Source organism: Carassius auratus, chromosome 3 (assembly GCF_003368295.1).
Source record: "Carassius auratus strain Wakin chromosome 3, ASM336829v1, whole genome shotgun sequence".
In the NCBI taxonomy this organism is placed as follows: domain Eukaryota; kingdom Metazoa; phylum Chordata; class Actinopteri; order Cypriniformes; family Cyprinidae; genus Carassius; species Carassius auratus.
The window spans coordinates 622,530-638,328 of record NC_039245.1 but is presented as its reverse complement, the minus strand read 5'-3'; the positions used below and the strand labels follow the sequence as shown (position 1 = coordinate 638,328).

General features: G+C 37.9%; 1 protein-coding gene across 1 annotated transcript in view; it reads left to right on the top strand.

The window, feature by feature from the left end:
* The first annotated feature begins 2,713 nt into the window (after positions 1-2,713).
* LOC113042461 (noelin-2-like) overlaps positions 2,714-15,799 on the top strand; it is a 55,216-nt gene continuing 42,130 nt past the window's right edge. The window contains exon 1 of the mRNA XM_026201347.1: positions 2,714-3,239. Coding sequence (XP_026057132.1) covers positions 3,183-3,239 — 57 coding nt within the window. The 5' untranslated portion in view covers positions 2,714-3,182. The remainder of the gene's footprint in view (positions 3,240-15,799) is intronic.

Below are 15,799 nucleotides of genomic sequence, written 5' to 3'. Positions count from 1 at the left end.
TACAATACAGCAGACTTCTGAATTTGGAACAAACCAAAAACGGACTTAGTAATGTAGCATCACCCCTCCTCCAGGATCACGTAAAGAAGAATTTTCAACAGGACAGCATCTGGCAACTATTGGGTATTACAAAAAAATTAAGAAAAGGTGTCAGTGCCATGGTTTTGTCTCAAGATGCACATCAGGAATGCGTTTTTTTTCTTTCTAAATGCATGTTTACAAAAGCTACTTCAATGTTCTAAATTTAACTACAGCCTAATCCTGGCTTAATCCAAGCCCTGTCTGTGAAACTAGACCTAAAAGTTATAAGGAATTATGAACCGGTCCATTATATTTTGTATAGATAACAATAAAATAAAAAAATAATTGTTTTGCATTCACATGCTTACAACTTCAACTGGTACACAGAACAGTTCTGCACATGCATAGTATTAGAGAAAACACACCTCAATAGTGCAAAAAAAAAAAAAAACTTATTTTAAGAACTCTTAAGTTAATGTATATCACACAATCTCCTGAAAGACTTAACATGCAAAAATATATGGTTAGTGTTGCAAATGTATCTTCTATCATTCCAGTCAAACAACATTCTTTTATATTATTCAATAGACTGTTAACACGCTAACAAACGTTAATATTTAAATGGTACGTCAAACGTAATTTGAAGTTAATGGTAGGCCCCTAACAAGGTACACAAACAACGTTGCTACCACTAATTAGATTTCATTGAACAATTAAACCAAAGTAGACACCAAGTCTACCAAGTCGTTCACCAAGATAACAATTAAAATCAAACTTACAACGCAAAAAAACATTAATTACTCCGATGACCAATTTCTGAACTTACCGTTTGATCAATCGCAACCATTACTGAAGCGTTTGGGTGCAGTTATATCTGATTGGTTGCGCCTACGTTGGTCGATACTGATTGGCTCCCACCGAATGGCAGGTCCCGCCTACCATCCGGCTGACAGTTACTGCCTTCCGGCTGTCAGTTACTGCCTTCCGGCTGTCAATGGCAGCCACTTCCTGCTGCCAGCTGCCGATTTTTTATCTGAACCCCTGCTGAAAAAAAAACAATATTTTCTGCAGCTTCTTAAAGAATATGTACTAATATCACTAATCATCTAAAGTTAAGAAACTCCATTCTCTGCAGTGCAGTTTCTCCATACTAAAGTAAATATTAAATAAAGATGTATTGTGGCCTGTGATCTTCACATGAACCTTATTTGCTTTTAAACAAGAACTATCAACAAGTAAGCCTACTGTGGTCATTATATATTTGCTTATATTTCTTCAAAATTCATAAATAATTCACTGGGAGTGGCAGGCATTTGCACTGGAGTTTGATTCAGGAGTGTGTGTTCTGGCGCCTTTGTTTATTAATGCACATTCATATTGCTTGCGGGCAAAAAATCTAATCCACCCCATCAAACCCAGAACGATCAGAGCCCTACCACACACTCCATAAACATCCAGAGGTTCTTCTTCTCCTCCTCCTTTCTCTCAATATTTTTCATTCTTATTAATTTATATATATATTTTCCCCACTAAGGGACGTTTTGTCTTACTGCGAAGAAACTGTAAGAGCACTGCAATGTGTTACATTGGTGCAGCTATATATATTTACATAACTATACATATATATACATGTGCAAAACTCACCAGTTTATGAGTATCTCATAATGGTAACGATAACTTGAAGTTTTAACATTACTACATTAATAACATTAATAACTATAACACTATAACATTTTAAGTTTTAACCATGGACCTTCATTGTGATGCACCTCTTTCCTACATAGGCAGACATTTATTTTCATTTACAAATGTTTTTTTTTTTTTTTTACATATTTACAAATGTCAAAAAATAATAAACAAAAATGAATAAAAAATATATTAAATGGTAAAATTTGTAAAAATGTTTTTGAAAGAAGTTGCATCTAGTCGTTAAAAAATCATTAAAAACATTAACATTATTATCCATACAATTTATGTACTATATTCTACTTTAAAATATTTTATAATGTAAATAATTCCTGTGATGGCAAAGCTAAATTTTCAGAAAAAGCTGTACTGCTTACCATTTTTGTGTTTTTGTTTTTTCTTTGATAATTCTTTGATTTGTAGAAAGTTATAAGTTACTTTTATTTAAAAACAGAAATCTATATAAATCATTATAAATCTTTAAACTGTTACTTTTAATCAATGTTATGCATTCTAGCTGAATAAATGTTGAAAAGTATATATATATATATATATATATATATATATATATATATATATATATATATATATATATATATATATATATATATATATATATATATCAAGGATATATTATTCAGTTAAACATCGGATGAAGTGATTATTTTATCTTTAATACAGATTATGCCAATTCCGATGAGTCAGCTATGTTAGCAATAATAACGTTTCCTGCTTGACGGATAGTTAAGTTCTGTGTAATCTTGTCCTTACAAGTACAATTTTGTCTGTATTATTTCAGTCCCCTAAAAATTTTTGAGAAACTTTATGTTTATTGACCTCAACCCCCTCATCCCCCACTGTTAGACGAAATTTACGCATGTCTTTTCATCCTCATCTCAAAAATCCATTGTTTGAACAACAGACTTTCGATATAAAGCCACCTCTCTCTCTCTCTCTCTCTCTCTCTCTCTCTCTCCCTTTCTCTCTCTCTCTCTTTCACTGGAGAGACTGGGTGCATCTCGAGCAGGGCACTTCTTTGAATCCGCTCCCAGAGCGTCGAATATCTGCTGCTCCTAGCGTCGGAGCCTCGCAAGCACATTAGTCACCTTACAACCTCTGCAACTCGAGCTCAGGCAGTCGATCCCACTTCAAAAAAAAAAAAAAAAACCTGCTGAGAAGGGAACTAACTGCTCGACTTCATTTCCCGTGCCCGTTTACAACGCTGACCTCTTGGTGGCGGTCCCTAGCGAAAGATTGGGGACTAATCATAAAACACAAGGCGGCTCGTTGTGGGGGTACTCTGCCTCCGTGAGCGGAATAAACCCCAGCGCGTGCTGCCTGTGATGTGGATCGTCGCGCGCGCTCGACAGAACATCGGCAGAATCCTTCGCGGAGCTTAAAGAAGGCGGGCGAGCTCTGAAAACCAAAGTGTCCGAGTGCTGGTGGTAGTGGGGAACGCTGTCATTTCGAGAGGAATGCATCTGTTTAGTGCCATGTTCCTGCTGCTGATGTTATCTACTATACCCTCTGAGGTAAGATGCCTTCGTAGCATGCGATACACGGCTCATCATCACAACCTGTGTTGTAAATACGCATTGTTGCGGGATGCATAAGTGGCTTCTTTGATTATCAGTTTCTAAACAAGTGCTGAGCGCTCGAATTAGCTCATTGGAGGTTGATGGCTGAATCACTGTGCAGCTGTTTGAATAAATCACAAACGAGCGTCTCGGCACGCGGGGAAGATTTTCTAAGAATCTGGGAACTCGATTAAGAGGACGCCAGCTGAAAAGTTTGCGATGAATCACAGCCTCAACCCCGAACGAGCACCGTTCGCATTATCACATAAGCTCTTTTATGTGCTCTTTTCATTTGGTCGCTTGCTGATGAGAACGTGACAGATGGGAACTGAACTGTAGGACAGTACCTGACCTAGAAATATTCATGCAAAAAAAAAAAAAAAAAAAAAAAGGCTAATTATCAGTGACCATTACTAACTCTTATGATCGTGTAAAATACGTGTTTGCTTAAACATCTCGCAATCCAAAATTATGGCCGAATGGTCAGGACCATGGACAGCGCTCTTCCAGTGGCGTTGGCCTCGGACATTTCCTCAGCCGCACTCTGTTTTAAATTAATTATTACGTGTGCCACAGCATGAGACAACTTGATTAAAGCTGGTTTAACTAGCAGTGCAATTAGTCAATATTCAATTAGCTGTTTTATGCTGCAATAAATAGTAGGATTGACTGGAGAATGCTGTAGCACGGGGTGAGTTGTAAAACCATCAATTTAAGCAATTGGAAATTAGCTACAGAGTGACATCACTAACATACAACACTAACATGTTGTAGGCTACATCTACAATATGTGTTAAAATATAACGGATTTCCATGTGCGTAAGATAAGAGGTAAAGTAAAGTTTCACATTAGAATTTGTTGCAAAATCATGCAAATGGATGAATTGGTGTCATCTGACTGAACAGATGGGGATGGTTGTACAGTAAAAAATTCCAATGCACTTCTACTGCTACTACACACACACTGTCTATTATGTATTTAGAGCTAAAATTTATTTTTTACATTTTTAATTTTTTAATTTTATTGTCAGTGGTGTCTAGAACTGAAAATGATATAATTTATCATTTTATAATTTTAGAACTACTTCCATTATATTCTGTTTTTATCATATACTGTTTTAATAGCATGGTAATGTTAATCCAAAATAAAAAATGAATTAGAATAAAACCCAAGAGCATGTGACTTCCTGCTATTTGGCATAACTAGTGACTGGAGGTGATGCATTTGATTAGATGTAACCTGTGTGCTCTATAAAACAGTATGTTAAGCAGTCTGTGACTGATTTTAATATTAGAGGAAAGGAAATGATACGGTACAAGATGTGTGCAGAGTTTGCAAATTTGCCAGTGCTGCAATTCCAGACATACATTAGAATATGTAAAAGGGAATGCTTCAGTGAAAGATATGAGAGTCCTGTAGGCATGCGTAGGAATGTATATTTCTATTTCTTCACCACAAGCTTCTCATAATTGGCCCAAGGAGACCATTTGTTGTAAGTGTTTGCATTAAATATTAATTGGAAAAGAGAAAAAATGGCACCACCCATCTCCCTGATGTAGAAATGTAGACATAAAAAATGGATGAATTCTTCGGGTTTTTCTCTATCCTGCTAAGACTACTTCACATGGGATGCATGGGAACATTTGCATGCATGGACTCTCAAACAAGTAGCCGCACACACACAAACCTTCAAACTGACACACAAATATGCAACATGTTTAAATGAGACAGATGCACTTGTTCACTCATGACTTGCGTTTGTTAAGTACCCATAATGCCCTGGGGCCCTAACAACCAGTGATACAAATGGGCGCTTACTCGACCTTGGTTTTTCCCATTTTATGATGGAGACATCCCTTGCACACTTAACACACTTCACACACTTTCACATATCTGTGCATCTCTGTACATGTCCATACGTATGTGCCAACAATCTGCGATGTGCATTGTGTCCTTAAATAAGGACAAACAGAGGATCAAATTCTATTTAGGCCATAAAACTTGATGGAACTGGGTTTAATCAGACTCTGGGAAAATGTAGAGACTAAAGCAGAATGCAGATTAGCGACAATAATTGTTTAACAGATTAAAAGCTCATTTTGTTCTCAGCTCTCTGTGATGATTCACTCAATAATAATTAACTTGAATCAGCTTGCACACCTTTATTGCTACACTGGACACAAATGGCATCTTTGCTTTTTTTCCCCTCGGTTCATAGCACATCGTATTACTTATAAGCACTGTGTGGTAAACCTATTCAGTATGTATCAACAGATTGTACGTTTATTAGGGTCTCATCTTCGTAATTAGTTTTGAGTGGTTGCTCGCAGTTTGGATCGGACATCTATTGACTGCCATCATTAGCGCCGTTAAAAGTGAGGGCTACCGCCATGCACTAACACACAGGCATCTCAAGGAAACTTTAATTAGTTTATTTTAAAACATTATTACACAGTTTGACATTTTAAATCTATGCGCCTGAGTGTAAATCATATACTGTATACGCTGACAGCAACGAGCGCCAATTATGCAGCCACACATTGACAGACATTAACCACAAATCTGCTTGCAATCAACATCTTCATCAAATGTAATTAGCCAGTGCATCAGAGGCAAACACGTTAGCTTAGATATGCAGCTCAGGGGGCCAACATGGCATCACAAAGCTGTCACAAGGGCATCGGATAGCTCCTTTCAGCTAAAAGGCAGGGTGCTTCCAACTGAATCTGTCTATCAGTGAAATTATCTTTTTTTATAAAAAACAAAACAAAACAAAAACGGGAGTATGAGAGAGGCTTGGTGGCCACACTTTGCCAGCCCCCAGAGACATTGAGATGCAAAACTATCACTTTTAGCTTGTAAAATGAGGAGGTTGTCTGTTTACTCATTATTTAGCCCTGTTATATCAAACTCTCTGTGGGAGAGAGGTGCTAATTGGTTGCAACTGTGAGACAAAACCCTCATAAGTTGATAAAAATCTGCTCGCGGCCCATTTTTTCACTTTGTTTTGTAAATACACCAGAGCCGTGCATCAAAAGCAAATGGCTACAATTGATTAATAGGACTGTTTAAATGTTCAGGCCTTTGAGAAATAGAGAAGCAATGGAAAGCCGCCCAGCTGGAGTGAAGTGAAATAAGGCGCTTCAGAACTGCTGTTCACTAGAAATTCTCAGTTGTACTTTGGAATTCACTTAAGTGCAGTCATTTAATAATAAGCTAGGTAGAAATCTGCTGCCGCAGTCCTTGGATTATATTAAAAGGGAAATATAAGGTAAAATAATTTCAGTTAGGCTGCAGTCAGATGTAATTTCTGCTCCCTTTGTAGGAGTTATTAGTCACGTTGGGTCAAGCTAAGCTTCCCCTGGATCATGTAAATAAGTGTCATTTTATTTACAGCTGGTAAAAACATGGATTTTTATCTTTGACTATTGTGGGCTTGTGAAATAATGTCAAAGCAGGATCTATTTGAATAAGCAACTGGTGGCAGCATGATCCAGTCAGATTTGGCCAGGATGGAGAGTTTGCATGGCACTGGACCAGAGCATTCCGGATATGAGCAGCTGCCCGGAGAGTATCACTACTTTCAGGGCACATCCAGTCTGAAGAAAGCTGTGCAGTGAAAGCCCATTCTCTGAATTATGATTGGTCCAGTCCAAGTCAGTTCGTCTTGCCCACCAGCTAAAAGGCCTATTATACACCCATTTGATCAGATGTGAGATAATGTGCGCGGACCTATTAGGCCCTCTTTCTAAAGTTAGCTTGGCAATGGAAATGGCCTCATAGTGAATTTTAGCTGTTGAGAGACTAATAAATATCAGGAGCGGTGATGGTGTTCTTGGATGGCGGTCAAAAAAGGGCAGTGAAGCGTACAAAGCTTCAGTCGCCTTTGAGATCAAGGACATGCAGACAGGTCAGATAGAATGTGCTGTGCCAACCGTCGGTCCGACTTCCAAACAGGGAATTAGATAAATGAAAAGGCCCAGGACCAGCAGCATAAATCTCTCAACCAAAACCCCGAGCATGAACAAGAGTGGCCAAGAGACCTACTGCTGCTCTGCATCTGCAGCTGTCAACTTAAAACTCTTGCGTGGTTTCCCACCAATGCTAAGCAGGTTTGAGCCTGGCCTCTGCCTAGATGGGAGTCCTCCTGAAAAAAAAATGGTAAACTAAAAGCTAAAACTATACCTCCTTTGTCCGTTTTATGCTCCAGCTTGTGGATGCTCATGATCAAAGGCTTATTTTAAAGGCTTGCATGCTCAACTGTTTGCAAGATGGAACATGGAAAATGAAGTATACTTGAGACTTAATGCCCTACAATAATGTTGGGGGCGATACACTATTAAAGGCGCTGTCCTTTGGATGAGATGTTAATCTGTCGTGACTCTCTGTGGTCATTCACTGAGTGTCTCAGAAGATTAGGGTTGTAATGCTGGCTACATTTGTCCTTTGTCCTTTGTCCTCACAAAACACAAAATTGTAGTTTTGTTTTGCGTTCAGTTTCATCTCTAATGTAATATACCTGCCTGTAATTTTCAAGCAATCCTGAAGACTTTGGTTAGATTTTTCAGGTGTATTCGATTAGAGATAGATAGAGATAACCTCTGCAGGACAGTGGCCCTCCAGGAATGAAGTTGGCCATCCCTGTGCTAGATTTTGCACAAGCTTGTACTAAAAAAAAAAAAAAAACTTTTACTTTTTTCAGTTTCAGAAAAATAAATAAATCTTTGAACAGAAGACAATTAAAAAGTAACAACAACAAGGCTGCTAGTGCCTAGTCTACTTGCTGTGCTAACAAGGGCACAGAGAGTGTTAATACATAAATTATGAAAAAAGCCTCATACTTATTAATTGCCAGTGTCCGTTTCTTTGTAGTTTACTTTATTAGAACCATAAAATAAAGAAGGCTGTGACACAAGTCGGCAGTCAACCAGTATTGGATTCTAGTTGAGCATCTTTTGGCCTCAGTTTTGAGCTGTGTTCAGCATTGTTGTCTTTAGTTGGACCACCATCAGAAGCTTTTCAGCCAATTGAGCATTGTGAAAAGGAAGTTTAAATTGGCTGTTTAGCTCATTGAACCAGTGCACGAGAAGTAAAACACACGTGAAAGTTAGTGAACAACAAAATCTGTGTGCCCACAGAGAAGGATCTTCTCAATTTACATTATCTCATCTGACAATTTAAAAGACAAATATTTTGATAATGTCCGCCTGGAATGAAAAATGATGTGAAAATCAAGAAGTGTGACATTGTTTATGGTTTGTATATCCATCATGCTAGCTCTTCCGGTTTCCCTCCTTAAATGACAAGTATAGACTACTGCCACCTGCTGGTATGGAGAGTCCCCCCCCACACACTTTTACTCCGGTGCATAATGTACATGTTAGCTGGCTATTGCCTTCAGTCTTTGGGTTTGGTTTAATGAAAAGTGATATTTTGTCCCAGACATAGGCGATGTGAGGCAACACAACAGTTGGCTTTTGTCACCACCAGTGCCGGTTATATGACTCTGGGCATTTACATAGCTTATCAGTGTAGTAATTGTCAGTGCTTATGCACTGATGGGAAACATGGGTGCAATAATGAATGCCATTTAGAGAAGTATGGTAAATCTAGCTAATCATTATACTTCTTTTATGTCAAAATACAAACAACTGGAATGACCTCCAAGTCTTACCACTGACATGTAATGTCTCAGAGTTTCATTTCAGAAACTGATCACCTCATTCCACTTTAGAATATTAATAAAAGAAACTACTAACTTATGCAACATGACCTTCCTTTCATCCTGTGAGTGTGTGTGTGTGTGTGTGTGTGTGTGTGTGTGTGTGTGATTTTGCATATGTATGTGAGGGCACATCTGAGACATGCACACTGGGAGGTGGACACAGAAAATAATGTTAATATTTTCACATGCGACACATGCGGGGGCGTCTGCTCATAATGATACTATAGTTGACATCATAATAATGTCACAGGCAGCGTATGAGCTGCACTAACAAGCGATGAGAAATGAATAAGCCATCCTCCCTTCACCCACCTTCAAGTGTTCCCATTAACATTCAATTGTAATGCATTACCATCAGGGAGCCTATGTGGATGCATGGCTAGATGAGGCAATTGAATAGCACAGCCTACACTGTGAGAGGTGACTGATTAGGACCAACTGATGAGCCTGTATTCTGTGTGGCACAGAGGAGGGGTCGAATATGGGCAGAATGTATGTATGCGTGTATGTGTGTGTGCTAGTCCACATGTCCGGTGTGAACAGAGATGCTACTGCTGTGCAACTGTGGTGGTGTTTGTGTGTTATCTGCAGGAAAGAAGAACAAGAGAAGTGTGAGATTAGATTCTAGGTTTTGTCCCTCGGATGACAGTTTTGCGAATACCTGCTGCTATCAATATTTATTTATTTATCCACATAAGAGCAGACTCACAATGTGTGTTGACACTTCTGTGGGCCCTCACAAACACACAGGCCTTGACTACCAGCACAGAGCTGTTTTGATTGCACTGTAGTTGTCAAAAAAAAAATAAATTACTAAATGTTAATATTTTAAGCATTGTGATGTTGGTTGAAGGTCTGTTGTTAATAGTACTTACTTTAATATTTTGTTGTACAATAAAAATTACACACAGTACTTCAAGTGCAAATGTTGAAACCATTGTGTGCTTTAACCCTTGTGCTGTGAACAATTTTGTCAGTGTTCCTTTAAAAATAGTTGCATAAGCACAGATCAGTAAGGGCCTACTATGAGTCAATTCCTAAAAGAAAAAGGAAACCTGTGCTAATTGAAATAACACAAGTTGATAAAAAGATGGAAACCTATATTTGGTAATAAGATAATGAGAGATTTATAATAATTTTTTTGTAGGCTGGTTATTTTTGACCATGAGCAACACACATGTAACAAAGTAGGGAAAATCCCAATGTGAGCAAAGTCAGTAACTTTAAGACCAATATGATATCGTCAAGTAGCATTTTTGTGAAAAAGAAAATCCTCTCTGGGTCAGAATGACTGAAACACAACATGAGGGATAAAATGTAAGTTGCTACAAAAGGACCACAGACATTTTTAAAATCCATTTATTATTCACAGGCCAGCTTATTTGAAATTAGGCCTTCAGGTTGGCCTACAAATTTACTTAATGTGCAGAAACAATTCTGCAGAATGCTAGTGGACGTTTTCAAATGGATCAGTGTTTTTTAATTTGCTTTACTTGATTTGCTTTAACCCGCTGGGCTTAGGGGTGAGTCTTTGTTATTTAAGCAAAATGGTTAAAACTGTTGTAAAGCACCCATCATTTAAAAACCCACTGACTGGGAAACGGTTTTGTTATGCAGAGACATAAGAGAGTTTGAGAAGCCAAAGACAAGGATCACAGTTGGAGAATTGCAGATATTAGTTGAGTTAGCACTGAAACATCATTTTAAGTACCCAAATGGTTCTTCTGTGGCATATTTTCAACCCCCCTTTTTTTGGAACCTTTATTTTTAAGAGTGCTTTTGCTACAAGCTGCCCCCCCACCCCCCCCAAAAAATAAAATTAATGAAAAATAAATAAAATGTTTTAATATCTAGATTTAATGCAATGAACATTAAATGATACAACGCAATTGTACAATACTATTTTGTTTGCTATTTGGCAAATAAAAGCACCTGATAAAAGCTTATCAGATTAAAACGTCCCAGAATGACTCTTGTCATTTTGTGTACATTAATCATCAGATGCCCTCTAAACAGTCTGAGGCAACCATTTAACTAATGGATTCAGTATTTCTCTTTTACTAATTATTGGTAATGACTGAGTTTTTCCTCTCTATGTTTGTTTCCATTTGTATGTGATTGTACCCTTTGGGGTAAGCAGTGGCAAACCTTCATGAAAAGTGAAATACAAAAGGCACTCAGAAGCAGTAAGTGAGGTTTTTTTAGGAACACTTGAGCATCTGTTTGATGTTTCCTTTACAGGTATAGGGGCATTGCAGTAGCGTGTTTGGCTTAATTTGTGAACTGTCACCCTCCAGGTGTTGGTTCAGACCCGGCCTACGGACTGAACAGGAAAAATGCTCCTCATTTGCTAATGTTTCTACCTGAAAGGATGTTTGTCCTGGTGTGACACCACACTGCAGTATGGCTCAGGGGAACAATAGCCTAAGTTGACTAGTCCACGTGTCCTGACTGAGCTTTTATAGGGCTCTAGGTGCTGTTTCAAATGTGCAGATGTGCATGTTCGACTGTCCTAAGGACTAATGGAGCACCTAACCATGCGTCTATAGATGACAGCTCGAGTGAAGGGTCTGTTTCCATTTCGATCCCTAGGCAAGTCCCCCTGGCTCTTCTCTGCCGCAGAAAGCTGTAACATTAAAGTGCTACAACTCAATCCGACCCGAAATATCTGTGATTTTCTTTTAATGGGCAAAAATAAAAAGCCACAGGAGTCTGTGCAATTTCACCCTTTGAGAAAAAAACCCCCAACATGGTCGGGTTGACATTATTAAATTACATTTAGTACAGCTGGTACATGAAATTCTTCTTTTAGTTCTGCTGAATCTGTTCCGTCACCCAAGCGGCAGATTAACAGAGCATCCTGTTCAAGCAGCATGTCATCGTTTTCTGCCTCTCTTTCTCTCTCTTTGTGTTGGGCTACGGCTCTGTCTGCTTGGTGGCGTGAATATCAGGCATGCAGAATCAGGTCTGCCGGGCTCCCTCAGCTCTGTTGCTTTTACTTTAAGCGAATGTGACATTTTTCTGCCTGTGAGAGGCCCATCCTCCCCTGCTCTGCCCTACTAATACTGTACCACACTAGTGCCACCACACATCGTGACCTAATAAAACGTGTACACAAATGCACCCTAACTAGGCAACGCACAGCGAGAGAGGGCATGGTCAGCTGCGGCCAGTCAGAAGTCTCCGGGCATGTGACAGGACAGGAGGTTATCATAATAATGGGACAGTGGGGCTGCCAGCTGGTGGGATCTTGCATGGCCACTTTGCCTTTGCATGATGATGTTGCTGTGTTGTAGTAACTACCTTCTGTCCAGTTTCCTGTGCGACCTTGCTTTCCACCATCGAATGAATCTTTTATGAGCTCTGTGATGTGGGTTTTCAGTGTGGAAGATTGGAATATAAATATGGCAGTTGCACACAGAGCCTCAAGCTGTGTGATATTAAACTCTTTATGCTGGGAATGTGCTTGGTGCGTGTCATCGGGCGACATTCTACACATATATTTGTGGTGTGAACCATATACATACTTACTTTAATGTAAAAGGCTGCTTTACTGTGATGGAAAGAATTCACGATTTTTTTTATCAGTGGTATCTATGCAACAGTCTCGTCTTAAAATAAATCAATCGGCTTTTCAATTTGGTAACAGAACAATGCACTCTATAATTTGCTCTCTAAACTCTTAGCAACAAGGCATGGCAGTACTAAATATATTGACAACGTGTTTTAAACCTAGTGTCTCTTTGGTGTCTCATTTGTGTCAGTCTGCATTATGTTTCATACTACAAATAAGTGTGGCAATATTGTTAAATGTTCAATTATATTTCAAATTCCAATATATTTTAAAATGTAATTTATTCCTGTGATGTAAAGCTGAATTTTCAGCATCATTACTCCAGTCTTTAGTGTCACATGATCCTTCAGAAATCATTCTGAATATTCTAATATTGCTGCTTGAGAAACATTTCTTATTAATATAAATGTAAAAACGTTTTGTGGAAACTCTAAAATATGTTTTACAGGATTCTTTGATGAAGAGAAAGTTCAAAAGCATTTATTTGAAATAGAAACATACAGTGAATGTTTCTACTATCACGTGATCAAAAAACGTGTCATCACTGATTATTATTATAGTAACTCACTGTTCACTGTATTCACTGAATCACATTCACTGTAGTGCAAGGGGGGAAAAACAAGGACATTATTCAGAATGTTCTTATTTTGTCTTCCAAGCAAGAAAGAGTAAATTATGATTGATTTTTTAAATTTTCGATGCACTATTGATTGATTGTGAACATCAGATAATTTGGTATGGGAAGACTTTTAGAGAAATATTAGTTGTAAGCCTGAGCACAGCAGTCAGTATTGTTGAAATCGCTTCTGAAACTCTAGAAAAGACTCACATGAGATTGCTGGGGTCTTTTTGTAAGGAGAAAAAAATGGTTCTCCACTTAATCTGAATGCGATGATTCATAAAACACAAGCAAAATGATTTTTTTTATGTAAATCTCGCGTAAAACCATTCATGCTTAAATGTGTCAATTCAATGGAAAAAATTTACGTGAGAATGGATTTATAAATGATTTACACAGAAATGCATTGTGCTTGTGCGTCATGAAAAAGGACCTTTGGTCTGTGGGAGAAACAATTGAGATATTAAATAGATTTTATTTGTCATTTTCTTTATACTAGAAATCCATTCCACTGTCTTTTCTTTCTTGATTTCTCTCTTTTTTTTATCTCCCCCTGTCCCTGTTTGTTGTTTTTCAGAGCACATTTTCCCTCTTAACACCCTCAGGTGTGACAATGCAGCATCTCCTGCAGAAAGATAACCTGTCAAAGAGAGCGAGAGAGAGAGAGATTTGAAGGCAAGAGATGCAAATGCCATGGAGAGAGAAGTAGATAGAGGAGACTCTTTTTTATCGACATGTTTGTTCTGCCGTTAAGACAGACAGCCAAAGAGATATTCTGGCCACTCTGAGTGCAAGAGTTGTCCCCGTCTCTCTGTGGTGGTGCTTGAAAGTAGACTGAGCAGTGGCTACACCTGAGCCTGGCCCTGTACTGGGAGAATTTCTTAAAAAACAAAAACAAGAAAGAGTACCACTGTCGCTTCTCATTTAATATTCTCAGAGATAACAAGCCTCTCCTGTTTCCACAAAGCAGCACAACCTGCTCACTCTGATACTTACTCTTGGGACTGGTATCAAGCACATGAAGTTCACAGACATTACATGTTTGAGAAGCAAGTATGCTGATGCCAGCACACGTGAGTAGCAGCAGGAAAAAAACTTGACATGTCCACACCATATAACTTTTCCACCTGATTCAGCCATCACAAATAATGCAAAAAAACTCAGAAATTGATAGTCAATTTTACAATAAATTACAAAATTTAACACATTAAATTAGTTATGTAAAGCAACATTTATTTTGCTTTTGCTGTTGTCCAATAAAAGGTATGTACTGTATGTTTAGAAGATGTGTTTTGAAGAGCATGTTGTGTACAAACTAAAATCAGATAAACATCTTTTAAAAAGCAGTTTTACATACATGCTAAATCATCAACATCTTAAAGACATCTTCTAAATGTCTATATAACATCTTATTGGAAACATCTTAAAAATGTATTGCAGATGAGCAAACCCTATAACAAATACATCATGCAGATGTCAAGTCAAGTCACCTTTATTTGTATAGCGCTTTATACAATGAAGATTGTGTCAAAGCAGCTTTCAAACAGAAAAATAGTTTGTCAATAATGCAAGAGGACAATAACAAAGATTTATTTCTCAAGTTAAAGTCAGATGTAAATGCAGACATCAAATTGATGTTTCTGTGATGTATGTGTGCTTTCCAGGAACCATTATTTGTGTGTGTGTGTGTGTGTGTATGAAAAAAAAACATACCACCAGATGTTGGCCTCCATTCCCATATCTTACACTAATTTGAGTACAGTGGGGGCCAACATCAAAAAAAAAGAAAAAAAGAAAAACATCATCAAAGTAGTCCATGTGACATCAGAGGGTCAGTTAGAATTTTTTGAAGCATCGAAAATACATTTTGTTCCAAAAATAGCAAAAACTACGACTTTATTCAGCATTGTCTTCTCTTCCGTGTTTGTTGTGAGAGAGAGAGTTAAAAACAAAGCAGTTTGTGATATCCGGTTCACGAACGAATCATTCGATGTAACCGGTTCTTTTTGAACCAGTTCACCAAATCGAACTGAATCGTTTTGAACGGTTTGTGTCTCCAATATGCATTAATCCACAAATGAATTGGTCTGTTAACTTTTTTAATGTTGCTGACACTCCCTCTGAGTTAAAACAAACCAATATCCCGGCGTAATTAATTTACTCAAACAGTACACTGACTGAACTGTGTGAAGAGAGAACTGAAGATGAACACAGAGCCGAGCCAGATAACAAACTACTTTGATGATGTTTTTCTTACCTTTCTGGACATGGACAGTAGACCGTACACACAGCTTCAATGGAGGGACTGAGAGCTCTCGGACTAAATCTAAAATATCTTAAACTGTGTTCTGAAAATGAACAGAGGTCTCACAGGTTTGGAACGACAAAAAATGTATATCAAAACTTTTAAATTGTATCGTTGTATCGTGTATCAAAGGTTGTAATGCAAATTTAAACAATAACAAATTAATGAATAGTAGAGTACCTGAAGAAGTGTGATCCATAGATATAATTTCTGTTTAAATATGTGTGTGTGTGTGTGTATTTTTACCTTTTTTCATCTTTTACGAACAAATATTTGATGGCAGAAATATTT